The 26,480-nt window shown below is 44.5% G+C and overlaps 2 protein-coding genes across 8 annotated transcripts in view; one reads left to right on the forward strand and one right to left on the reverse strand.

Moving 5' to 3' along the window:
- The window catches only part of SLC7A7 (solute carrier family 7 member 7), a 158,230-nt gene that overhangs the window by 92,390 nt on the left and 39,360 nt on the right, over positions 1 to 26,480 (forward strand). Inside the window, exons 1-4 of one of the 6 annotated variants that reach the window (XM_081290526.1) lie at positions 18,164 to 19,372; positions 19,673 to 19,744; positions 20,419 to 20,542; positions 24,659 to 25,201. In XM_081290526.1, coding sequence (XP_081146652.1) covers positions 24,703 to 25,201 — 499 coding nt within the window. In that variant the 5' untranslated portion in view covers positions 18,164 to 19,372; positions 19,673 to 19,744; positions 20,419 to 20,542; positions 24,659 to 24,702. Of the gene's footprint in view, positions 1 to 18,163; positions 19,373 to 19,672; positions 19,745 to 20,167; positions 20,543 to 23,146; positions 23,617 to 24,104; positions 24,537 to 24,658; positions 25,202 to 26,480 lie in introns of those variants that run through there. The other 5 variants (XM_081290525.1, XM_081290528.1, XM_081290529.1 and 2 more) reach the window with 5 other exon arrangements.
- On the reverse strand, positions 1,015 to 6,802 carry MRPL52 (mitochondrial ribosomal protein L52). Of its 2 annotated transcripts, none has more exons than XM_081290544.1 (5): positions 6,679 to 6,802; positions 6,517 to 6,574; positions 6,373 to 6,440; positions 2,595 to 2,659; positions 1,015 to 1,555 (listed from the first exon to the last, which is right to left on the reverse strand). In XM_081290544.1, exons 1-5 carry the CDS (start codon positions 6,785 to 6,787, stop codon positions 1,406 to 1,408), a joined length of 450 nt encoding a protein of 149 aa, XP_081146670.1. In that variant the 5' UTR covers positions 6,788 to 6,802; the 3' UTR covers positions 1,015 to 1,405. The 2 variants fall into 2 exon arrangements, with proteins under 2 accessions (XP_081146670.1, XP_081146669.1); XM_081290543.1 differs by having other exon boundaries at positions 6,517 to 6,577.

Here is a 26,480-nt window from a genome sequence, read left to right on the forward strand (position 1 = left end):
GGTTTAGTTCTCCCTCTACCCTGGAAAAGGAGGAAATTCCTTAAAGAATAATCTCTCTTAGGAGTGGGGCACCAGTGGTGCACAACTGTAATTCCAGCAACTCCAGAGTTTGAGGCAGGAGTATTCCAAGTTCAAGTCCAGCCTCAGCAATTTAGGGAGACTGTCTCAAAAAATAAAAGGCACTGGGGATACAGCTCCTCAGTGTTGAATTCCCTAATACCCCCCCCCAAAAAAAATAATCTCCTTTAGGGATTGACTGGACTCAACAAAATGTGAAGTGAGCAAGGAAAAGGGAGCACAGGCTAACGCCAAAGGTGAGAAAGGGATGGAAAAGAGGCTGAGAACTAGATCGGGAAAAGCAGCACAATGCAACAGAAGCAGGAAAAGTGTGGGAGACAGAAAACTGGACCATCAGCGAAATCTAAGATCTGAGAATTGCATCTGGTCAGCGTGAGGAAGGAGGTAGTGGGAGGAGGGAGGGGGGGAGGGAAAAAAAGCAAAGGAAGAAATAAAGGAGTAGGGGGACAGAAATTAGGTCAGGTAGGAAGTTCCAAAAATCCAAGGGATGCAGCAACAATTTGGGCAGAAAGATGGGAAGCCCAGTGCACTATACTAGAACAAAGACCCCCTTGGCCCCAGAATCATGATGGGGCATGATCAATAAGATCATGATCTTAGGTGGGTCATGATCAATAAGAAAGGATTCCCAGATCCTGGGCAGCTTGCAGTGTGTGAGAAGTGTGAGAGATACTGGATATCTATCCCATAGTGACTGGAGGTTGAGTCCTTGTGTAGGGGTTGAGAGGTACAGGCCCCTCTTCAGCCAGCCTCTAGAATTCAGTCAGAACCATGGAGACCTCAGAACTCAATTCCTTTTGCAGAATGCAAAAGACCACTTTTGGTTCTTCCTGTCACCCTTCCCCAGAGTGTGGGGATGGGGAATCCTCCTGTACCATGCATCTGAACCTTAGGAAAACTGACACCAGTTGCTTGCAAAGAAAGGGACCTCAGGTGGAAAGTCTTTCATCAAAACATTTATTAAATGCCAACTGCACTTGGCCAAGCTGTGTATGGGCTATTAAAAGACTGAAATGCCTGGTTAGAACCAGGAAAACTGTTGTCTTCTGTTCACATTCACAGAACAGCTACTGCTAAAAGGTTGGTACAGTCCTCTGGCCTGCAAATTTCCAGAACAAGATTCCGTTGAACTGGAATAAAAACAGGGATGAGGGCACTGAGCCAAGCCTCCCAGGCAGTGACCTTATAGCATGTTCTTCTGGGTGTCCAAGCTCTTTTGCTCTGAAGACAAATAGGAAACAAAGGCTCTCTTCTGTCTGAGATGAGACATCCAGGTGATGGAAAAGAAAGCCAGAGAGAGGCTGAGGAAAGGGACAGGAATTGCTTTTTATGGACATGGAAGTGAGCTCTGCAATGAAGCCCCTTTGCGTTTAAGAGCATTTTTCTGTTTCCTGTCTTCTTCCTGCAACTTCTGCTGTCTGAGCTGCCATGCCTGTATTCCAGCATCCATTTCCTGTGACAGGAGTACAACTCGTCTCTGAAACAGACAGGAAAACAGTGTGGATAATATCTGGGGCTTGAGCACTGCACCTTATATCCTTTTCTCACAAAGTTAGAGGTTTCAGCTGGAAATTGACACTGCTGACTAGGGAACAAGTGGCACCAAATGCTGGGTTGGGAAACGGAAGGGAGGTAGTGAATGGGAGGCAGAATGCTTACTACTGGTTCCTGACCTAGGAACTCAATTCCTCCCTTCTTACAGTGCTATTAAAATGTTTGGCTTGGACTGGGGTTGTGGCTCAGTGGTAGAGTGCTTGCCTAGCATGCATAAGGCACTGGGTTTGATCCTCAGTACCACATAAAAATAAATAAATAAATAAAGATACTATATCCACCTAAAGCTAAAAACAACAACAAAAAATTGTTTGGCTCAGCTGATCTGATGTGCACATCTATAAATCTTAGCTACCTGGGAGGCTGAGGCAGGAAGATCACAATTTTAAGGCCAGCCTTAGCAATTTAGTAAGGCCCTCAGCAACTTAGTGAGACCCTGTTTCAAAATAAATAAGAAGAAGGCTGGAATGAGCTCAATAATACAGCATCGCTGGGTTCAATGCCCAATCTCCGAAAACAAAAACAAAAACAAAAAACATAACTGTCAAAACTTTTGTATATGATGTACATGTTAGCTTAGGTGCAACACAACCCAAAACATATTACAATTAAAAATTTCTGAGCTGGGCGCAATGGCGCACACCTATAATCCCAGCAATTCAGGAGGCTGAGGAATTTAGCAACTCAGCCAGACCCTGTCTCTAAATAAAATATAAAAAAGGGCTGGGGATGTGGCTCAGTGGTTAAGCACCCTGGGTTTGATCACTGGTACCAAAAATTTCTGGGCTGGGGTTGTAGCTCAGTGGTAGAGTGCTTGCCTAGCATGTGTGAGGCACTGGGTTCAATCCTTAGCACCAAACTAAATAAAATAAAGGTATTGTGTCCAAAAAGAACTAAAAAAATAATAATTTCTCCCTCCAATTACAAACAATGTAGCCCCGGTTGAAGCTCTATTCACTCACTGCAAACTCTTCCCTCTGGGTTTTTCTTCGAAGTTGGCCTTTCATTGGGGGAGCAGGGCGGCCATCTACAAATAGAAGAGATAAAAGGCAAGTGCTAGGGGTGGTCTGCAGCACCTTGGCCAAAGACTGTGATAGGGATGACAAAGAGCCAATCTCTACCTCTTCTCTTCTGTTTTACACCCAACGTAGCTTAATTCTTCTAAAATAAGTTCTTCGAACAGAGTGAGGTACCACAGACCTACCAAAAATAAATTCCTAAGCTATGTTCCTACTCTTATTTCATGTACCACTAATTATCCTGGAATTCAAGGTAGTTTGCAATGTTTCATCTACTGTTTTATCTTCAGAAACCTTTCATTCAACGTCTTTGTTAAATTCTGTCCCACTCTACAATGAAATGCCCCTTTTCCCTTTCCTTCTAGCTAAGTACTTATCCTTATCCCTCTAAGACTTCTTCCAACCCCAAATCCTCTCTAACCTCCATCAACTTCATCAGCTCTTTCTGTGTGATACAAGGGATGGAACAGTCTCATGACCCTTCTTTCAGGGTCTCTTCTGAAAGAAGTACATGTCATTTAAGTACATGTCATTCATTTATTTTCCTTGGAATATTTACTCTATTATAGCTTTTAGCATTATTTACCCATTTCAGATCCATTTGGAAAGAGACAAAGTACTAAAGTATTATTTAATTTTTAAAATGTCCATGCTTGGGCTGGGGATGTGGCTCAAGCGGTAGTGCGCTCGCCTCGCATGCGTGCGGCCCGGGTTCGATCCTCAGCACCACATACCAACAAAGATGTTGTGTCCGCCGAGAACTAAAAATAAATATTAAAAAAAAAAAATTCTCTCTCTCTCTCTCCTCTCTCTTTAAAAAAAAAAAAAAAAATGTCCATGCTTATTTTCCCAGCCAGACTTTAAGTTGCTTGAAATCAGGGACTGTAAAATTAGTTTTTTGCTGCAGTCTTGGCTGGGCACAGAATCACGGGCCACCACAGCTTTGTAGATTCAAACAGCAATTCTTTATTCCCGAACTCACACCGGCCTCCACACATGCTCTGGGGCAATCCCAGTTCTGCTGCCCCCCAATTCACCTATCCACGAGGCTTTCTTCCCAAAATGCTCTCTGAATCTCACGAGAACTCAAAGGGAGCTCAGGTAGCAGGAACGCCCTATTTCCAGCAGCAATAATCCTCAACATCGAACTTCCCTAAAACCCATAGTCTTAAACTGGGAACGCCCTAAACCCAAGGACCGGGATACTTCCTCAAACCTGATCAGCTCTAAACCCGGATCCGCCTTCCTTGAGCAAGGTCACCTTACATGCAATGTCAACAGCGAAATTCCAAGGCAAGTCCATTTAACATGGGGTACGCTGGCAAGGAAATTTCGATGCGTCATTTCTACTTGGCAATGGCCCTCAGCATCTCCCCCCTTCTGATTAATTAAACAACAAGCAATGTGGCTTAAGGACCGTGCCTGGTAGGTTGTCCAATTCAACATATGGTTCTTACCCGTCATGGGAAAACTGACCTTTAGGCATCAGCCTCCTGTCTTAGGTTGATAGCACTGCAATCAGATCAACCCGTCACTGACTACCAGTCCAGCACTCAGCCATGCTTGTGGATAGGTCTATGCACCAGTGGGGGGGTGAGGTTCTTGCCTCACCTCTGTTGGCCCCCAAATTTAGCCTTCGTGCCAGTGGGGGGGTGAGGTTCTTTGCCTCACCTCTGTTGGCCCCCAAATTTTAGACCATCACTAGTAGAAGGGAGGAAGATACAGAAATGCCACGACACCAAGCCAATTGACGGCTCCTTTGGAAAAATTGCGTCACTGGTGACACCATCAGCAAAGATATGCCAGCATTACCACAATTAACATGGGGTGAGCTGGCAAGGAAATTGCATCACTGGTGACACCATCAGCAGTTTTTGCCCTTCATAGCATAGTACATAAGCACATAAGCACTAATAAAGATTCCATAAAAATATTCAGTCTGAAGTTATGATAGAGATGAGAGGAAAGGATACCTACTTTGTACAAACAAAAAAGTGAAAATTCTGCCCCAAGTTTGAAGCTAAGACAGATAAATTGTAGTACAAAAAGGGAATAAGTAGCTGGGAATATAACTTAGTGGTAGAGTCTTGCTTAGCATGTTCAAGGCTGTGGGTTCAATCCCCAGTAACCCACTCCCTTCCACAAAAAGGAACCAATATTGTGCAATGTGTGTGTCAAGTGCTTTACACTGGGTTTCATTTTTATCCTTTACAAGAACCATGAATGTGTGTCTCTGTGTAGCTGTATGTATATGTGTATACATATACTTTTTTTTTTTTAAAGGAGGGAAACTCAGATTGAGAAACAGCTATGGGGGCTTAAGGGTGTAGCATAGTGGAGCTGGGATTGTGGCTCAGTGGTAGAGCACTCATCTAGCACGTGCGAGGCCCTGGGTTCGATCCTCAGTACCACATAAAAAATAAATAAACAAAATAAAGGTATTGTGTCCAACTACTTCTAAAAAATAAATATTAAAAAAAAAAAGGGTGTAGCATAGTAACAAAGTGTGCACTTAGCCCTGGGATCAATCCCCTGTGTTAGCATGCTTTCGTGTGTGTACACAGAGTTAAATACATATAATTCCAGTCTTTCAAATATTCCATATTACTACAAAGAGCTTAGGCTTCCTACTGTAAATGACTAGTGGAAACAAATTTCATCCTCCTCCTCTGAATAAGTATGTGAATAAGCAGGGTCATATTCCTAGAGAGACTAAAGAATCCAATGGGGTGGGGGTGGGGGGCTAGAGATATAGCTCATTGGGAGTGTTTGTCTTGCATGCAGGAAACCCTGGATTCACTCCCCAACACCACAAAAACAAACAAACAAAAACCAAAACAAAGCTCCAGTAGGGTATTAATACTCAGGTCTCCAAGTTGGGAAGAAGGCCTGGATCCTGCTCAGTTGTATTTCTGACTTTGATACTATATAGGCATTTCATTTCTGTAGGCCTCAATTTTCCTACTGTAAAGGTGAAGTCCCATAAAGGAGGTAAGGAGTGGCTTTAACTTCTCTGAAGGTCCCATTCTTTTCTTCTGGTACTGGTGAGTGAACCTAGGGGCATTCTACCACTGAGCTACCTCCTTAGTCTTTTTTTTTTTTTTTTTTTTTTTTTTTTTTTTTTTAAGATAGACTTGCTAAGTTGCTGAGTCTGGCCTGAAATTTGCAATCCTTCTGCTTCAGCCTCCCAAGTCACTGGGATTACAGGTTGTGTTTTGGCTAAAGTTCCTCTATTTTGGAGCTTTTTAAGTAAAGAGAAAAGATTTTTCTGAAGGAAGCCTGTCATCCTCAATCATCACCCTTCTACCCCTCTGAGATACTCCTTTCCACAGCTTTTCAAAGTTCTTCCTGCATTTGGTACCAAATTCTCAAAATGCATTCACCACACAGAAGGGTGGTTCTTCCTAACTACTTAAAAATCATGTTCCCTTTAAGAAAGGGGAACGATTTCTCACCCCCTTCAACCCCAGGGCGGTTTAAGTTAGAATTAACTTGTTTATCTTCACTAGCCAAGATCCTGTCTAGCTTTACCTTCCGTAGTAGTAGTTTAACTGACAAAATAAAGGAGAGCTTTTTTACTCCAACTCCATTTTCCAAATAAAAAGTTCGATTCGTTTTCCACTCAGTCACGCCCCCGCCTGGACACCACTCCCCAATCCGCTCCAGGGGCGGTCCCTCTAAGTGAAATAGCTCTGAAGACAACTGTTGGACTGTCACTCACCCGCGTAAGACCAGTCTGGGAGCTCCGTGAGCGGCCCGTAGCCGGAAGGATTGGCAGCCAGGCCCTGTCTGGGCAAAAAGAAACAGTCGCGTGAGGTCTCGGACCAGCTTCTAGCCCCCCAGATTCCCCCATCCCAGCACTTACTGGAGTCTCCACCGGCTGCCAGCCAGAGCCGACACGCTGCAGTGTAGCCTCCGGACACCTACTAGGAAAACGAGACAGAGTCAGAGAGGACGCTGAGCCCACCCTAGGGGTCCAGCGCACACCTCACCGGGTCCCCAGTCTACATAGCCTACGCCAACTCACCTGAGAGCAGGGTCCCCGAAGCAGCCATGTCTGTGACGGAGGAGCCGGAAGTGGGCGTGGCCTCGGAGGCAAAGCGCGTTGCTGAGTGGGGGGAGCCGGAAGCCGCCATCTTGAATCTGGTTTTCAATCACGGGCTCTGCCATCTTGGGTCATCGTACGGAACTGAAGAGCAAGTAGGGCCTGGGTCTTTGGGGCGAAAAGGAGCTGTCGTCTTGAGCATGTGTCTTCAGTGGAAGTGGTGATATCCCCGACTGAACGGTTCTGAATTGTTCCCATGACCTTCCCACAGCGGTCTCTAATATTTTGAAATTTACAGTAACTTTTATCTCAGAGTAACCTCCATGTTACCTCATTCTATAGTCTCCCGCCTCACTGCGTTTTCCCCAGACTAAATGGCTAAGTCTAGAGTGAATGAGAAAATTTTAAGATCGCATGCATTTATCCAACAAAACTGAAGAAATTCTGTGACAAGCGCTGTAGTAGGTGCAGAAAATTCTATGGAGAACAAGAGCAGATATCATCACTATTCCGATAGACCTTTTGGTCCCTCAGAGAGGAGAGAAGACAATCATACACGTGACTAATGTTACAGCTGAGTCCTGGGAAGGGAAGTTTGTGGTTTTTTTGCCAGCATATATAATGGGAATGTGATCTAGAATGCACTGTCAAAGACTCTTGAGAAAGCTGTGTTGGGGCTAAGAGTTGATGTCATTTTTATAAGAGCTACCACAACACATTCCCTAATATAACTCTTGCAAGAACTTTCTGAGGTAAGTACAGGTTGAGCATCCCTAAACTGAAAACCTTAAATCCAAAATGATCCACAATCAGAACTTTTTGAGCACTGACAGTGCTATAAGTGGAAAATGTAATACTAAACTCGTGAGGTATTGCACTCAAAATACAGGCCAACTAAAAATATTGTACAAAATTACCTCCAGGGAAGCTGGAGGTGTAGCTCAGTAGTAGAGGAGGTGCTTAGCGTGCTCAGATCCTAGGTTCATCCACAGCACCAGAAAAAAATAATTAATTTCAGGCTATTTGTTAAGGTCTAAAAGATTTTCATGTTTAGTTTTGGGTTGCTTTCCCAAGATATTATGTATGTGCAAGTGTTCCAAAATATGAAAAAGAAAAAAAATTTAGCTGGGCATGGTGGCACATGCCTGTAATCTCAGCAGCTGGGAAGGCTGAGGTAGGAGGATCACATGTATGATGCCAGTGTTTAGGATTCATAAGAAAGATGATGGACTCATACTACTGTCTATACTATATAAAGGAATTGAACCAACAATAGTATTTTTTAGTAGTGTACATATGAGGAGGACACCATTAATTTCCAGAATCATTGGAAAGGCCACAAATGTTCAGATGAACAATAATGTGTATGATATGAATGTTACATGCAAAAGTGGACCTGTGCAGTCATGAAGCAATTCAGCAAGATTGTAAGCAACTTGAAAAAAAAAAAAAAAAGAGTGCTAGGGATGCTGCTCAGTGGGAAAACACTCCTAGGTTCAATCCCTGTAGAATAAAAATAATATAATAATATAAAATAAAAAATTTGAGACACTTCTGATACCACACATTTCCAATAAAGGAAAGTAAATGTAGATAGTAAAGCCAGACCTGTGACTCTTGCCCTGGTCTTTATTACTTGCTATTTAGTACTGTTGTGGAAAAAGTTGTTTACCCTTAATTTTTTTTTCCTTTCCTTTTCCCTTTTGTAGTACTGAGGATTGAACTTAGGGGTACTTTGTCTCTTCCACTCAGCTACACTCCAAGCCCTTTTTAAAATTTTGAGGCAGGGTCTCACCAAATTGCCAAAGCTGGCCTCGAATTTGGGATCCTCCTGTTTAAGTCTCCCCATTAGCTGGAATTACAGTAGTGTATCACCATACCCAGATATTCTTAATTTCTTTTCTTTTTGGTACTGGGGATTGAACTTAAGAATGCTTAACAAGTGAGCCACATTCCCAGCCCTTTTTTATTTTTGAGACAGGGTCTTGTTAAGTTGTTTAGAATATTGCTAAATTGCTGAGATTGGCCTTGAACTTTTTATCCTCCTGCCTCAGCCTCTCAGGTCGCTGAGATTATAGGCATGTGCCACCATGCCTGGCTATCCTTGATTTCTTAATTAGAAACATCACACTTAAAAAAAAAATTTTAATAGTTTTTTAGTTGTTGATGGACCTTTATTTTATGTACTTATTTATATGTGGTGCTGAGAATTGAACCCAGTGCTTCACACATGTGAGGCAAGTGCTCTACTGCTGAGCTACAACTTCAGCCCCAAAACATATCACATTTTTGAAAAAATTTTAAGGTGATAACGTAAGTGAAATACTTTCTGGTGAAGCTCCTACAAACATGCCCATTACTGTGTGTTGGGCTAGACACTTAAACACATGCTGACTAGGGGAACCTGAGGGAGTGGTGTAATGGCCTATCTGGAAGTTTATCATTTCCTTTGCAAGACTGGGAAGTTTTTCCACAGGAGGTGGCTCTGAGTTGTGCTTTGAAAGAGGGGAAGGGTGGATCCTGGTTTAAGAGGTAAAAGCAACTATTTTGATAACAATAAGAATGGTATAGACTAGAGCTAAACAAGAAGAAGGGATGGAACAAAAGAAACTTGGCTAGAAGCCATCAGATGGATTCGTACTCCCACCCCCATAAGTAAGGGAAATAAATGTAGAGTACCATAACCATCTTACATTCATATACTACTTTAAAATTTTTTTTCTTTTGCAATTCTGGGAATTAAACCCAGGGTTTTGCACTACCACTGAACTATGCTGTATATACTTTAGCCCCATTTACTTCATTTTTATTTATCAAAACATTTCTGCACAAAACCAGGCACGGTGATGCATGCCTGTAATCCCAGGGGCTTGGGAGGCTGAGATAGGAGGATTGAGAGTTCAAAGCCAGCCTCAGCAATGGCAAGGTGCTTAGCAACTCAGTGAGACCCTGTCTCTAAATAAAATACAAAATAGGGCTGGGGATGTGGCTCAGTGGTTAAGTGCCCCTGACTTCAATCCCCAGTACCAAAAAAAAAAAAAAAAAAAATATATATATATATATATATATATATATATATATATATACACACATAAATGATTTCAAAATAAAACTGTAAAGTAGTTAAGATAGTCCAGGAAACAGTTATTGTACAGATTTTACAGTTTTCAGGGATCAGTAAATTGAACCAAAATGTGACTATTGGACTGGGGATGTAGCTCAATGGTAGAGTGAGAGCCAGCCCTACCAAAAAAGAAAGAAAGAAAGAAAAATGCTGTGGATTTATTGTTTGTTTTACAATTAGTGACAGAATAAAGACTGAGTGACACTGTTCCCTTACTTGGCTTTTTGAGCCTTTGACTGGCCCTGAGAGCACTGGAATCTCACAGTTGAGGGAATCAAGTAGAAGCCAAAGGCTTGAAGAATAACCTAAGAGTCAGTGTTTAGGATTCATAAGAAAGATGATGGACTCATACTGCTATGTATACTATATAAAGGAATGCTATTGACGGGAGGAGGTCTGGCACCTGGACAGCACTCTTCAGTGACTTCATCAGCCTCATAAACCACAGGAAAGCAGCTTTGTCATCCCAAACTGGATATCCTTTATCCTCTGTACTTCATCTGACAAAGACTGGAGTTAAGAGTGATGTGAAGCACCCGGAGTCTGAGCTTTATGTTTTCCTCTCTTAAATTCCTTTGCTTTTCAAAGACATCATGCCTCATATTTGGCTTTAGCATTTTTGTAATCCACTTGTATTTGTGTCTAATATATTTATTCAGATATCCCTGTAGAGTTGTATACAGTTACTTGTAGTCCCCCCACCCCCCGAACTAGCCCTTTTTATTTTTGAAATGGTTTCTGTAGGTTGTTCAGAGCTTCACTAAGTTGCTGAGGCTGGCCTCAAGCTTGCAATCCCACTTCAGTCTCCTGAGTCGCTGGGATTACAAGTGTGTGCCTCTGCATCTGACAAATTAGGTGCTTTTTAAACAGTTGCGATGAGTTATAATGATACTGAGAAGGAACATACATAAGTGAGCTGACTTTGGTAGCCAATTCCACCTTATTGTGCAACATCTTCCCCATTTTGCATGTGTATGACAGAATTCTAAGACTGAAGAAGTTGTGGAGAGAAGGGGAAACTGGGAATTCTTTTAGTATTTTCCTTTTTAGGACAGCTCAAAGATCAAATCACTGTCATCTTGTGCAAAAAATGTGGGAACTGAAGGCTTTAAACAGCACATCCTTACAATACACTGCTTTGCATAGTATTTCCTTATTACTTACAAAATTTACTGTAACATATTTCTCTTCTTTTCCAGAGCTGTCAAATCAGTATTGGCTAGCCGGGTGTGGTGATGCACACCTGTAATCCCAATGGCTTGGGAGGCTGAGGCACGAGGATCGTAAGTTCAAAGCCAGCCTCAGCAACTCAACAACTTAGTGAGATCCTAAGCAACTCAGGGTCTCTAAATAAAATACAAAAAAAAAAAAAAAAAAAAAAAGGATGTGGCTCAGTGGTTAATTGCCCCTGGGTTCAATCCCCAGTACCAATAAATAAATAAATAAATAAGTACTGGCTAAATATTGCATGCAGGAGACCCTGTGTTCAATGCCCAGTAAAACACACACACACACACACACACACACACACACACGCACACACAGTCTGTATTAAAAGACCTAACTTCAAGAGGAGTCATTTATGACCTTCAGCTACATTCTCTTCTTCCTGACAACTGGGAAGTCCCTTTTAGAAAGGCCAAGCCTGGCAGGTATTGTGGCGCATGCCTGTAATCACAGCTATTTGGGAGGCTAAGGCAGGAGGATCACAAATTCCAGGCAGGCCTCAGCAACTTAGTGAGACCCTGTCTTAAAATAAAAAATAAAAGTAAAAAGGTGTAGGGATGCTGGGTATGGTGGTACAATCTGTAATTCTAGCAACTCTGGAAGGTGAGGCAGGAGGATTCTAAGTTAAAGATCAACCTCATCAATTTAGCAAGGCCCTAAGGACTTAGCCAGCCCCTGTCTCAAAATAAAAATTAAAAAAGGGCTGGGAATGTTGTTCAGTGGTTAAGCACCCCTGGGTTCAATCCCAGGTACAAAAAAAAAAAAAAAAAAAGGGTAGGGATGTGAACTCAGTGGTAGAGTGCCCCTGGTTTTATTTCCCAGTTCTGCAAACAACATAAAAGAAGAAATGTTAAACCACCATTTGACCCAACTAGCCCTCTCCTTGCTCTATATCCAAAGAACTTAAAATCAGCATACTATAGTGATGCAGCCACATCAATGTTTATAGCAGCTCAATTCACTATAGCTAAACTATGGAACCAATCTAGGTGCCCTTCAACAGATGCATGGATAAAGAAATTGTGGTATATATACACAATGGAATATTACTCAGCAATAAAAGAGAATAAAATTATGGCATTTGCAGGTAAATGGAGTTGGAGATTAGCCCGTTAAGTGAAGTAAGCCAATCCCAAGAAAACAAACGCTGAATGTTCTTCTTGATAAGTGGAAGCTGATCCATAATGGGGGTCTGGGGGAGAGAATGGAGGATCTTTGGGCAAAGTGGGGGGGAGCGGGGGAGCACATGAGCGTAGGAAAGATGGTGGAATGAGATGGACATCATTACCCTAGGTACATGTGTGATTGTATATATGGTGCAACTACATCGTATACTACCAGAGAAATGAAAAGCTGTGCTCCATTTGTACACAATGAACCGAAGTTCATTCTGTTGTCATGTATAACTGACATGAATGGCTCAGGAGGCTGAGACAGGAGGATTGCGAGCCAGCCTCAGCAATGGCGAGGTACTTAGAAACTCATTGAGAACCCTGTCTCGAAATAAAATACAAAATAGAGCTGGGGATGTGGTTCAGTGGTTGCGTGCCCCTGAGTTCAATCTCCAGTACCAATCAATCAATCAATCAATCAATTTTAAAAATTATATAAAAAAATGCTAAAGCTGGATTGTACAAAAGTACTATTTACAAATCACCTTTTAGCCTTAAACCATGTGAGGCATTTCCAGATTCCTTTTTTTTTTTTTTTGGTACTGGGGATTGAACCCAAGAGCACTTAACCCAAGAGCCACATCCCCAGCCCTTTTGCCCGCCCCCCCCCCCTTTTTTTTGGAGACAGGGTCTCACTGATTTGCTGAGGACTTGGAACTTGTGATCTTCCTGACTCAGCTTCCCGAGCCACTGGGATTACAGGTGTGTGCCACCATACCGGATTCCCATTTCTTGAACTAGCCCAGCAACTCCTGCTTTTATTAGGTACATGCTGCAGCTAAGGTTGTTCACACTAAAGGTGCTTTGGCAACTCTAGCCTCCCAGGCACCCTGGCTATGGAACATTTCTGGTTATATGCTGCCTCCTGGTGGCAGCTACTGCCCAGCACCTTTCCGCCTGGTGGAGACCACTTTCTTCAATTTGGAGTCTTGAAGCTGATCAACAGCTTCCTTACAAGGGGTGAGGAGTTGGGAACCAGAGGTGGAAGCGAACATTTTTGGGAGACCCCTCCCCCAGATCCAAGCAGCCATTGCCTTCTCTCCTCTACCTCCTGCAATGGGGCTTCCCAGTCCAGAGTCCCTTCTGAGTCTCATCTGAGTGTCTCTGGGGTGGAGGTGGGGGTTGCCAAGGTTTGGGGCTTTTGTCCAGACCCCAGTTGCCAACTGAAATGCTTGGGTCAGAGTGTTAAGTTTTGCCTTTTGTGCTGAAGTTCCCTGAGGCAGAGGCTTTGCCTGAATGATACAGTCCAGAGTGACCACTACAAGACATATTCTGTTGTTTATGAAACTTTTTATCGGAGAAGTATTCCACGTCAGGGTCCTTGAGGGGCTGGTCTGTCTGGTCTACTGGAGAACATTTTTTTACCTTATTGCAGTTATGATCAGGTTGCCCAGTCCCAGTAGGCAGCAGACTTACTGGGTTTAGAGTCTGGACAACTTCAATGTGGACATGTAGATATTTATATAATGTGCCCTGGTATCTGACCATCCTCTCATTAGTCAGCTAATATTGTCCTTAATATTCAAATAATGTCAAAACTGAATGAGGAACTTTGACAACAAATTTTGTCCCATAGCCAGTTTATTAGCTTCCAACACCAGAAGGGCTGTGGCTGCAAGGGCCTGTAAACAAGGTGGCCAGCCTTGAACCATAGAGTCCAGCTATTTAGAAAGATAGACCACTGAATGGTGTCATGTCCCCAGCATTTGAGTCAGGACTCCTATAGCTCTTCCAGATGGCTCATGGACATACAGAAAGACAGATTTTGTGGATCAGAGAGTCCTAGCCAAGTGCACTAGTGAGTGCCTGCTTAATGGCCTCAGAGGCCTTTTGTTGTGTTGGTCCCCACATCAGAGGATCCTGTTCTCCCCTATTTTTGGCCTCATAGAAGGCCACTAAACTGAAAAGTTAGGGATCCATATTTTGCAGAATTTGGCAGCACTCAGGAACTCAGATCTTATGGCTGGTAGAAGGAACCGGAATTGAGCAGACTGTTTTCTATCAGGGCCCAGTTGCCATTGTCTCTTGAGTTACATAAAAACTGAAGTAGTTGACTTTTTCTTGATAGATGTGGGCTTTCTTCCTTTGAGACTTCGTAGCCAGTTTTACATAGGAGAGTGACAAGCAGTTGTGACCCCTTTATGCAGTCTTCTTAGGTTGTTCAGCCAGCAACAGATCATCTACATATTGGAGCAATGTGTGTCTGCATCAGAGGCCAATATTCATGTTGTTTTGCAGGAAAGGCTTTCAAATCAGAAGCTAGCACCATTTAAAGGTGGATGGTGAGTTTCTGAAGCCCTGTGGCCCTCTGGTCTAGGTCAATTGGCCTTCAGTTGGGGTCATTCTTTCTTCCAGTGGCCCTCCAGATAGCAGTAGGTACATAGGCTTAGCTTCAGCCTTGTCTCTGGATAAGGTACTCCTTCATTGACCCTGCATTTAGCCCCATTTTTTTTGTGTGTGTGTTGGGGATTGAACCCAGGACTTTGTGCATGAGACGCAAACACTCTACCAACTGAGCTACATCCCCAGCCTTGGCCCCGATTTTGATACTTGTTTTGGCCTTGTCCTGGTAGGATTCCCCCTTTGAGTGAACTCTGGGTTTGCAATGAGGGAAGCCGCAAGGAGAACCATCTCTTTATTCATTTTTTTAAAAAAATATTTTTTTACTTGTAGATGGACACAATACCTTTATTTTTATGTGATGCTGAGGGTCAAAACTAGTGCCTCACACATTCAAGGCACGTGTTCTACCACTGAGCCATAAGCCAGCCCTCTTTCTTCATCTTTTGGTCTGCTTCTTATTGAGTCTCTGGGTCTTGGTTGATAAAAACTGTGGTGGCCACTTTAATCAACTCCCTGACCTTTTTTTTTTTTTTTTTTTTTTTTTTTTGGTGTTGGGGATTGTATCCAGGGCCTTGTGCATGTGAGGCAAGCACTCTACAAACTGAGCTATATCCCTAGCCCTTACTGGCATTTTTTAAAGCAAAGTCCAGCAAAGTTTTGGTGAATGTCTCTCTGGGCTTGTTTTACCTGCTGGTTGTCTGGTGCCTTGGAATCAAAGGGAGTGAAGAGTTGGAAGGTCTCACATAGTTGTTCATAGATCTGGCTGGGACTTTCATCAGGCTTTTGGAGTACTTCTGATATCTTGTTCATGTTTAGCCTCTTTCCCCACTTCTTGTAGGGGCTGCCTATGAGGGCCTCTGGATAGCTCTTTATCTTTAGGAGGTCCTCTTCTTTATTGGGGCCCCTCCTAGGTCTGTGTCAGAGAACCAGCCCTGGGCATAGGCTTGGATGTTGCCTTGTGTGTAAAGAGCATGATCCTCTAGCAATTTTAAAGCTCTCAGGTCACCTGTTTGCATTCCTCTGTCAACCAAGGAGGGCTGGTGGGTCTGGATAATGGACTGCATTAGATCATCATGGCCCAGGACTTCTCTGTGTAGGAGGGAGTATGATTTTTCCAATTTAAGAGATCAATGGTGGTGAAAGGCTGGCACTCAAAACTGCATTGTCCCCCTTGGATGTTTCCCTCCTGGTCAATACAGACAACTATGCCCCTTTTAGTCTCTTATAGGGGCATCTGGAGAACTCTTATCTGGGTTGTGGCTCTGGTCTTGGGACAAGTATCCTGCCTTGGTCTCTGTGGGGGTGGGGTGGGGTGGAGGAGTCTTTGGCTCTGGAGAAGCCTCTGGCACTGAGGCATCAAGGAGGAAAGAGTAGCTGGTGCTGAGGGGCCACCATCTGTTGCCTCTGGGGCTGAGGGGGCTGAGGGGACAGCCTGTTGCCTCAGTGATCTTGGCAAAGTCGGGTAGAATGGCATATAAGGTGATGGCTTCTCTTCTGGCTTATGGAGAAAACTGGTTTCCTTTCTGTATTTTATTTGTCAGGTTTTTGTCTGTTTAGTTCCCTTTTGCCTTTTGTTGGGTCTTAGAGGCTACTATAGTCTGAACTAATGTCAACTTGGACTGTTCTTCCAGATAGGCTCTCAACCAACGGGCTGTTTCTATACTATTTCTTGCCAGCAATCAATATAAGGGAATGGTCTGGGTGTCCAGGTTTTTTTTGTTTTTTTTTTTTTAATAGAAAGGACATCATCAGTGACACTTTTTTCTGGTGGTCATCCCACATCAAAGCCTGGCCATTCTAATTTGCAGAGAGTATATAACCTTTGTGGAGTGAGTTTCAAACCAGAGTAACCATTAAACACCTTTCTTAACGTTTTCTAATATACATTTCAAAAGATTTAATTTACTCTGCATGCCCCCCATGTTCTACACTGCATAGTGTTGCACACTTAGGACAAGACTTACTTCGTCTATCTCTGGCCGTTCCCCTCTCAGAGACTTAGGGTTATCTTAGCCTTGTGGGTTGGTATCAACCCCTGACCCGGAGCTTCCAGCTAGATGTTGGTTGGTAGAATTCCACCTCAGACTGTATGAGCTACCATGGCACTGCAGATTGGGACTCCACACTTGCTTGGGCCCTTGGGTCAGGTCCGAACACTTCTGCTGTCCATCTCATTCACACATTTTTACATACTTTCACATAGATATGATAAGAGCAAAATTTCTATACTGCTCAAATCCCCCAAATTCCAAAACCACAGAAGGAGTCAGGGTTTCCTTTCTGCTCGTTGACCCCAAACAGAGACTACTTGGGTGACTCCTGGGTCCTTTTTGGCTCCAACTCCTTTGGAGATTACAGAAGTAAATCAAGGCTATTTTCCATATGCTGAGGCCTCTAAGGGGAAGTCAGGTGGGATCCACTAAACGACCTTCTTCCTATCTGTTCAGTCTAGCAGTGTTCCAGGTTCCCTATTCCTGGTTCCTGCATCTCTGTGGGTTCTATTGTGCTTTGGGGGCAGCAGCTCAGGGGTGCTGGGTGAGTCACCTTGCCCACAAGCACAGAGTTGCCTGTGGTGCATCAAGGAGAAGCATTGTCCTCCAACATCCAGGGGAAGCCAGAACCGGATACAAGAGAGGCAGAAAATATGTCTTCGCCTCTTCCATCCCATCCAGATCACCAAATGATATAGGACAGAAGAGACTGGACACCCAAGGAATTTTCAGGAGACAGGTTTATTGGCTGCAGCCAGCCAGGCCAGAGTATGGGGCTGGGCCAGAGTGTGGCCCATGTCTGAAATTCTCTGTACCTTGTCTGGAAATTCTTTAAATTTTATACTCAGTGGGGTTGTTACATGTCAGTGGGTGAGAACTTTTTTTTTTTTTTTAGAGAGAGAGAATTTTTAAAAAATATTTATTTTTTTAGTTTTCTCGGACATAACATCTTTGTTTGTATGTGGTGCTGAGGATCCAACCCGGCTGCACACATGCCAGGGAGTGCACTACCCCTTGAGCCACATCCCCAGCCTGAGTGGGTGGGAACTTAATAGTCTTTGTCCCATATTCTTAGGCTAGACAGATGTTTCACATGTTTTCTCTGCAAACCCGGCATTTATAAGAAAGAGGAAGCTTCAAACCACGATGAGCTTTCTGCAAAACTCCTGTGAAATCCTGTTGACACTCTTTGTAAAAATCTTTCTTATGAGAAGCTTGATTATAGCAAGGGTCTTTTGGGTGATACCTGGTCTGTTTCACCTTCACTCTCTTTCACCACACCCTGCTTCCTAGATCCAGGGGAAAGGCAGGGGGTGGAATGCTTTACCCGGTGCAGGGAATGGAAGGGACACTTGGTGCAGGGATTGGAAGGGACACTTGGTGGGGTCCTGGTCCCCAGGAAAGATCCTGTGTCGTCACCCGAGGTCAGACCATTTATGAAGGGCAACCCAGCTCTTCCTAAGGGCTTTGAGGGCGGGTGATAGCTGGGTCTGGTTTTGAGAAAGCGAGATCTTAGGACCTCAGACAGGAAACCAGAAAGCAAGGGTAGGGAGGGAATGTGGGAGAAAGGGGCAAAGGTGAGCGCCAGCGGGCCTGGCGGGGGCGGAGACGGAGGAGAGCTGGGAAGGGGCGACAGACAGGTTTGCAGGGGGAGGGCAGAGCTGCGGAGGGACGGGGTGGAGGGTAGCAGAAGAGCTCACGTTTTAGATTAGCGCTTCCTCTCTTCTTGAATCCCTTCGGATTTTGCGTGAACCTGAGTGCTTGTCTGCCTCTATCTTCTCTGCCCTTTGACCCTGTCGTGGCACCTCGCTTTGGCCACCTCTTCCCTGCAGACAGGTCACCTGAGCCTTGGTGTGGGATAGAGGAACTAAGAACTTCCCGAATCAGGAAAGAACATTAGATGAGGGCCTTTATGTTTTATTTTTTCCCATTAGTGAAACAAAGTCAATTTTTAAACCATTCTAAACCTTCCAATAAAACTGAAAACCATACTCTTCTTCCTTTTACCCATTTCTACCAAAAATAAGAAGTACCACTGAAGACTCCTTGCTCTAAGGAGCCAGAGGAGTAGCGTTAAGTCTGAAGGGCAGACTCAAGAGCCTGCCCAGCAGCCCAGCCACATGGGAGATCAGAGTAACAGTGGTGTTCATTCATTTCTTCACCCCTGCAATGAATGACTGCAAGCCTTGCACTTGAGGATACAGTGAACAAAGCTCTTGAGATGCTTACCTTCTAGTGGTGGTGGTGATTACAACACCAGGAATGGAAAATATCACAGGGAAGAAAGTTCCAGGCAAGGAGGATAGGTGAAAAAAAAGGCATTGAAAAAACTGAAGTGGGAGCATGCTTATTGTGTGGCTACAGCAGGGTGACCAAAGTGGCTGGAATGCAATGAGGGAGAGAACTGGGGCCATGCCAACCTGTGCTAACAGGGATGGCTTTTTGCTCCTCTCCCTAGGACTTCCCTCATAGCTTGAACCTGAACCCAGGGTAAGTTTAAGGGGCAGGCCATCTGGGAAGCAGCCCAGGTCTAAAAAGGCAATAAATTATCATTGGAATAATCCAGATATTTGGTGCCAGTGAACTCTGATTTCTGAGTTTCTTTGTGAAATATAAGTTGGCTTCCATCCAGTGGCCCAGACAGAATCCTGGAGGACTCCTTACCTAGACCACCTGTCTGTAGAGTAATTTTCAACAAGCAGGTGCAAGTTGCAGGGTATAGCCTGGAGATCTGGGAGCTATCAATTACCTAAGGCAACAGTCACAACCGGAATTCTGAAAATGCATGGTGCACTGTGACGTGTCCCTCCCCAGGACAGGTATTAATGCTATTGTCTACCTTTAAAGTGGTTTAATATGCTTACCAAGAAGTGGTCTGCCTCAGAAAATTGCATGTGATGAATTTATATAATAACCTCTAATTTTTAATGTAAAGAAATATACTTATGCAGTTTTTATTTTGAGAAAACTGTATTTCCTCTATCTCAGTAAGCAAAACAGATATTTATGTATTTTTGGTACTGGGGATTGAACTCAAGTGATGCTCTACAATTGAGTTACATACTCAGTCCTTTTTCTTTCTTTCTTTTTCTTTTTTCTTTTTTTCAATTTTGAGATAGAGTCATGCTAATTGCTGAACTGAAGCTGGCCCTGAACTTGTGATCCTCCTGCCTCAGTCTGTGGGATTACAGGTATGGGCCATCATGCCCAGCTTCCACATGTTTAAACAGTAGTTTGCAGCAACTCAGAAATCTGCCCAGGGTGCCACAGCATTGTTGGCTCTTACCTGGCTACTCAGACTCACACTTTAACATTACCTGAACCATTTGGGGAACTGGGCAATGAGTGGGCTTTTTTGATGTCTTGATGTATGCTTGGCTGCACCCATGGGGGCCCTCTTTGGTGTATATTATCTTCTTTGACTTGCTTTAGGTGCTGAAATGGCTTGGAAACTCTTGAGATGGGATGGCAGAGTTCCATTTCCCTAACCATAGGATCCTATGCCCCTGTAGGACTAAACACAGACTGTGAGTGGGAGAGGGAGTAAGAAAAGGAATGAGGGGAAGAGGGGAGGTGGGGAATTGTAAGGGTCCTCTGGAGGGCAGTGTAAATTGCAAGGAAAACTAAAGTGCTTAGTAAACTTAAGACAACAAGGAAGATCAGGGGTTGGTGTGGAGAGGAGGTGGAGCTGAGACAGTGGAGAAGGTGCCTGGAGGCCGAGCGGGCAAGAATCTCTGGGTTGGTCCAGGCAATCCGAGCTCCAGCCCGTCCCCTAGCCCCTCCCCGCTGCCGGCCAGAGTCGCACATGTGTTTTCCTGTTTTTCCATTTCGGTCCCCGTCACCCTCTGCCTTTTCTGCTCCTCAGAGTCAACAGCTGCTGCAGCACGAGCCATACCCCTGTTACCCCTAACTATCACCTTCCCTGGCCCCCTTCCCAGGGCTTGCTGGTAGCCCCTCCTCCCTGCACTTTCCCAAAGGTCAAGAGACAGGTAAGAAGTGGGAGAGGGACAATGGGCGAGAGGGGAAGAGAAGGAGAGGATGGAGAGCGTCCTGAAAATCAACCGGAGGGAGATTCAAGTCTTAGTTCCTGATCCCAGCCCTGGCCTCACTAGGCAGTCTCTGGCCCAGAGACTTCAGCCCTTGTTAATGCGAACTCTGGTCATAGGACTAAACAATTTGTTTTCTTGTTTCACCCCCCCCCCTGCCACACACACACACACACACACACACACACACACACACACACACACAAAGGAGGACCGCAGTTACACTGGAGTATAGAAAAACAAATGGAGAACAGAGAACTGGAGAGGGAGGGGCTGAGCATGTAGCTTGGAGTGATGGGGAATCCAGCCATACCAGCATGTGTCTGTTTGGTTTCTGTTGTTAGGGGAGGCAACACAGACTAGTTGGAGCCAGAAAGGCAGGCCATGGGGGTATCTGGGAGAGATAGCATATTCTTACAGTAGCTCCCTGAACTTGGCTGAGGAGCCATGACCCAGAACTGTGTGCTGGTTCCCAGAGAAGTGTGTTTTGGTGTTAGTTTTGGAGGGTGGGATCAGGGCACCAGGCTCCACTGGCTGCTCTGCCAGGCGCATGCTAGCAAGGGGCCCTGCTTCCTGCTTTCCTGAACCCTTGAGTCTGACACTTCTTCCACAGCTATAAGAGGAGTGTGTGGTTCTGTAATATTCACAGGGTCCTCAGAGATGACACCCCAAAAAAGAGAAAGGTCATGAGGGGTGCTGTTATCTTATAAGGCTTCTGTAAAGCCAGGGTGGCAGAGCCTCTTTGGGAGAGCCTGGAGGTGCTGCTTGGCCCAGGGTGCCTGAAGATAGAATCATTACCCTGAAACTGAGGTCCTCAGGGAGGAGTGAGATGCCAGAGGTGCTGCATTCTTGTCTATGGTGCTAGGCTGTAGATGAGAAAAGAAGGGATATCTCCATGAATGACAGCCTCCCCTGACCAGTTGGTGAGGCTAGGAGATTCCACTCAACATTTCCTGGTGAGACCACTAGGGCATGCTGTTTGCTAGAGTGTAGTTGGATTTGTCTCAAGTTCCTTGAGAGGATTTCACTTTTCTGATATCACCAGTCATGAACATTCTTGTACACTTCTCTCCTTGTGCTCCCTTACTGTTTTCCTTTCCTTTGTCTCTCCTTCATTTTTTTTTTCTTGAGGTCACATTGAGACACATGCTCACCCCTTGGTGCCAATGAATGTGGTCTTAAAAAGGCAGGAGTGGTTTGTGTTTCTGTTTGCATTAGAAATGGGTACCCTAATGATTTCAGTGCTGCCAACAGGTCTTTTTTTAAAGACATTGATGAACCTTTATTTTATTCATTTATTTATATGTGGTGTTGAGAATTGAACCCAGTGCCTCACACATGATAGGCTCTACCACTGAGCCACAACCTCAGCACTAACAGGTCTTATAATTATTTCTTATCCTCTCCCGGGAGCAGCCAGGAAGTAGGTGGACAGAGGAGGCCAGAGGCTTTCTTTTTAATCTAATCATATCATCCCCCAGGTAATTCATTAGGGAGCCACCTGAAGTGCTTTGCTGTCTGACAGGAAGCCTTAGAGACTAGGGCAGGTTGAAGGGGTGGGACATTGTGGCGATAGCATAGTTCTGCAATTACAAGTGTTATGTGTGCTCTGGGTTTTAGCTGCCTGCCTCCCTTTTTATTGGCACCCTGCTAGTGAACATACCTGCCCCCATAGAAGGCATAGTGAACATACCTGCCCACAGGCTGTAGGGAGGGTTCAATGAGATAACTCATTCAAGGGCTTAGCTGTGGCCTGATTAAATCTCAATAAGTTCTATAATTATTACAGGAGCATATTTGGAGGTGCAAGTTTAAGGAGTTAGAATGGGAGCATGAAGAGTAGAGATCAGTTTCCCAGGGATATTTAGATCTCTGTTCTCTTGTTGTAGAATAACAAAAAGTGGGTTAGGAAGAGTATAAGAAGGGACCGACACTTGGATTTCAGAAAGGATAGAGTGTATTTCTGTTGATAATAGTCCAGAACATCAGATTTAAAGTAGACTATAGAGATAGACTAAACTGCGTGATTTCTAAAAACTGGCCACCTTCTGCTTGTTCTGGGCCTGTATGGCCAGGATAGCTCACAGAAATCTTATTTCCAATTTATTTATTTATTTTTCTAGGCAAGCACTCTACCATTTAACTACAATCTTAGCCCTCTCCATATTTTTAAGAAATTGGAGCCAAATTGTATTTGGAGAAGGTATATGCAAAGAATTATGGATACTCTAGAGATCTTGATTTTTTTTCCTAAGAATGATGGGATGGAGAGAGAGATGTAGCTAGAGGTTTGATCTCATTTCTTGACTTTTTTTCCTTTAAAGTAGTTTGAAGTTCAGACTTTGGATAATGACCCAAGTAGCCACCCGTCTCTGCATAGGGAAGTGTGTAGAGTCCTCCTCTTAGGCCACCCAATCATGGGGTATAGGAATGGCTCTTATACTTCCTCTAATTCTCAGCATGTGAACAAGCCTTTGTGTCACACTCTGCAACCTTCCTGCCTTTCTTAATTGTTTGGGGTGAGGAGAAGTGAGGATAGGGTGGGGCACAGAGGACGGAGAGGGGTCTGTGTCACCGCCCTGTCTTCAGCTAACTTGTTGGGGCATAACTTCCCCATTAGACAGAAAAGGCACGAAGCTGGCTGTCCTTTCTTCTGGGCCCTCAGTCCTGGAGCAGAGCTGACAAAGGAGATTCCTGAGAGAGCGCCTTCTTATCGCAGAAAGTGCTGAGTCCAGAGCTCCTTGCTGCCCCTTTTGCAGATGCAAAGGGCCTGTGAACCTTGGACCCAGACGGTTGCTTAACTCTCCTCTTCCTTTTCCTCACCCCTTCCTTTGCTTGCTCCCTTGCCCCACCCCCCTTCCTGACTTCACTTAAATCCTTAGGCATTTGCCTGGCCTTCCCTTTTACTGCTGGTTGAGAGGAGGAACAATTGGACCATCCTTCTGGGAGGGCGAATTTCTCTCAGTGACTGCTGCTGGCTACTGCTGTGAGGACCTGCTTATATCCAGGGCCGGGGAGTGAGTGTGCCTCTCACCCTGTCCTCTTGTCCGCACTTCCCTGCTAACTCCTCTCTGCTTCTCTGGCTGCTCTGTAGTATCCTATCCCTGCCTCTTGCCTTAGTATCTCTTCATTTTCCTGACTAGCTATTTCTAGTTTCTTCTCAGCTGTCTCCTGCTCTGTGTTTCCCTGCATCTGCTGCCTGGTTTTAGCTGTTTTCTTGCCTTGGTTTTGAGTGGTCTCTCTCTCTCCAACAGCAACTCCAGGGGTAGTGGAGAGAGGGGAAGCTTCCTCCTTTCTAGGTTCTGCTGTATATTTGGGTCACCATCTCTCATTCATACATTTTTGAGTGATACAACTATGCCAATATGAGGAGAGGCTTGGAATACTAGAGACTGGGAAAAGGATCTAGGAAAGGAAAAACAAAAAGAAGCCTGTCTTCTTTCAGGATGGGTGGGGTGGCTTGGGCTTGGGCAGGGATGAAGACACCAGCTGAGGGTTGTTAATGGATGCTCCTTGAGCAGGGAGATGGCTGTTAGTTTCTAGCAGGAAAGCTCTGAAGCCTTTAGATTTGCTAGAGTGAGTGTCTTTGGGGAAAAGATCAGCATTTTGAGGAGATCCCACAGAGTAGCTGCTTGCAGGGTTGGTTGCATCTTAGCACAGGTGATAGGTGAGACTGAAATTAGAGAGAAGATAGACTTTTTGGATATGTCTGAAAACTCAGGGTCAATCCACTATAATTATACTTGGGAGCTGCCAAACTGCCTTCATACTTACTAGTCTTGTGTTACAGCTGGCTCAGGCAAAACCAGGATTTAGTTTTCTATTTGGAAAATGAGGTGGGCTGCATCATCATAATGAAGAGACAGATGCTTTCCATTTTAAAAATTCAAGTTGGGGTCATTTTGATGAGCCAGCCAGAAGAAGAGGTTTTTCCAAGGTGGGAAGCAAGAGAGAGGTCTCTGAGTGGTGGGTGGGCTGCCCATACTGGCCCCTGTTGGGTAAGGGGTGGGGAACTACACATTTATCAATTACACCATATTTCTCATCTTTCTTCCTTAGAGGGCAATGCCAGGAAGCTGGTGAAGGCTCTCCTCTCCTCCACCATGGTTGACAGCATCAAATATGAAGTGGCCTCCCAGCAAGAGGCTGATGATTCTCCTTTGGACCATGGGGCCAGCCCAGGAGCCCAGCAGATAAAGCTGAAGAAGGAGATCTCACTACTTAATGGCGTGTGCCTTATTGTGGGGAACATGATTGGTTCTGGAATCTTTGTCTCCCCCAAAGGTGTGCTCATGTATAGTGCCTCCTTTGGCCTCTCCCTGGTCATCTGGGCTGTTGGGGGCCTCTTCTCTGTCTTTGGGGCCCTTTGTTATGCGGAACTGGGCACCACCATTAAGAAATCTGGGGCCAGCTACGCCTACATTCTGGAAGCCTTCGGGGGACTACTTGCCTTCATCCGCCTCTGGACCTCCCTGCTCATCATTGAGCCCACCAGCCAGGCCATCATTGCCATCACCTTTGCCAACTACATGGTGCAACCTCTCTTCCCCAGCTGCAGTGCTCCCTATGCCGCTGGCCGCCTGCTGGCGGCTGCCTGCATCTGTAAGTGGGGTTGGGGAGGAGTGTGGTGTGGAGGACTGGGCTAAGGTGGGGGTGTGTGGATCCAGGCAGGAAGCAAGGAGTTGGAAAGGAATGCCTTTGATAACACCTATTTTGTGATTTTTAAATTAATGTATGCTGTGAGCTGGGGTTGTAGCTCAGTGGTTGGGTGCGTGCTTAGCATGCTGGAGGCCCCAGGTTCATCCCCAGCAAGCAAAAAGAAAAACAACTATGCTTTGTGTTTCAAACAGTACCACAGTGTAAATGAAAGCAAGCAACTCACCTTTCTCCAACTTCTCGTGCTAAGCCTATTAGCATTTAGTGTACTTTTCCTGAATTTTTTTCTTGCTCTTTCAAGAGAAGTAGTTTTGACTGGGTGTGGAGATTGGTGCTTTGTATCCCAGCTGCTAGAGAGGCTGAGGCAGGAGGACTTCAAATTTGAATTCAGCCTGGGCACCTTGAATTCTCTCTATCTCAAAACCAAATAAGAAGGGCTAGCACAACCCTGTAATTCCAGCAACTCAGAAGGCTGAGGTAGGAGGATCACAAATTTAAGGCCAGCCTCAGCAACTTAGTGAGGTCCTGTCTCAAAACATAAAAAGAGCTGGGGATGTGACTCCGTGGTTAAGTGCTCCTGAGTTCAATCACTGGTACCAAAATAATAATAATAATAATAAATAAAAAATAAAGTGCTAGTAGTTTTGTTGACTTTTATTTATTTATTTAATATATTTTTTAGATGTTGATGAATCAATCTTTCTTTCTTTCTTTCTTTCTTTCTTTCTTTCTTTCTTTCTTTCTTTCTTTCTTTCTGTATTTATTTATTTATTTATTTATTTATATTTGGTGCTGAGAATCGAAACCATGGCAAGTACTCTGCCACTGAGCCACAACTCCAGCCCTTGTCATGTCTTTTAAAAGAACAGATTTTTTTGGGGGTGGGGTGGGGTTATTGGGCATTGAACTCAGGACCTCACACAAGGTAGGTAAGTGCTCTATTACTGACTTATGCTCCCATCCCTTTTTATTTTATTTTGAAACAGGGTCTTGCTAATGTTCCCAGCCTGGTCTTGAATTTGTAATCTTCCTGCCTCAACTTCTTGAGTAACTTGGATTATAGGTGTGCACCACCATGCCCAGCTCTATTCTATATATAATTCTGTAGTGTGTGCTCCTGCTGTTCATCCATCGATAGACATCTAGCTTGTCTTGGCTGTTGTGAACAGTGCTGCAATAAACATGGGAGTGCAGATAGATGTCTGTTCAACATACTGATTTCATT

The sequence above is a fragment of the Spermophilus citellus genome (assembly GCF_964194105.1).
Source record: "Spermophilus citellus genome assembly, chromosome: 4".
Taxonomy (NCBI): Eukaryota; Metazoa; Chordata; class Mammalia; order Rodentia; family Sciuridae; genus Spermophilus; species Spermophilus citellus.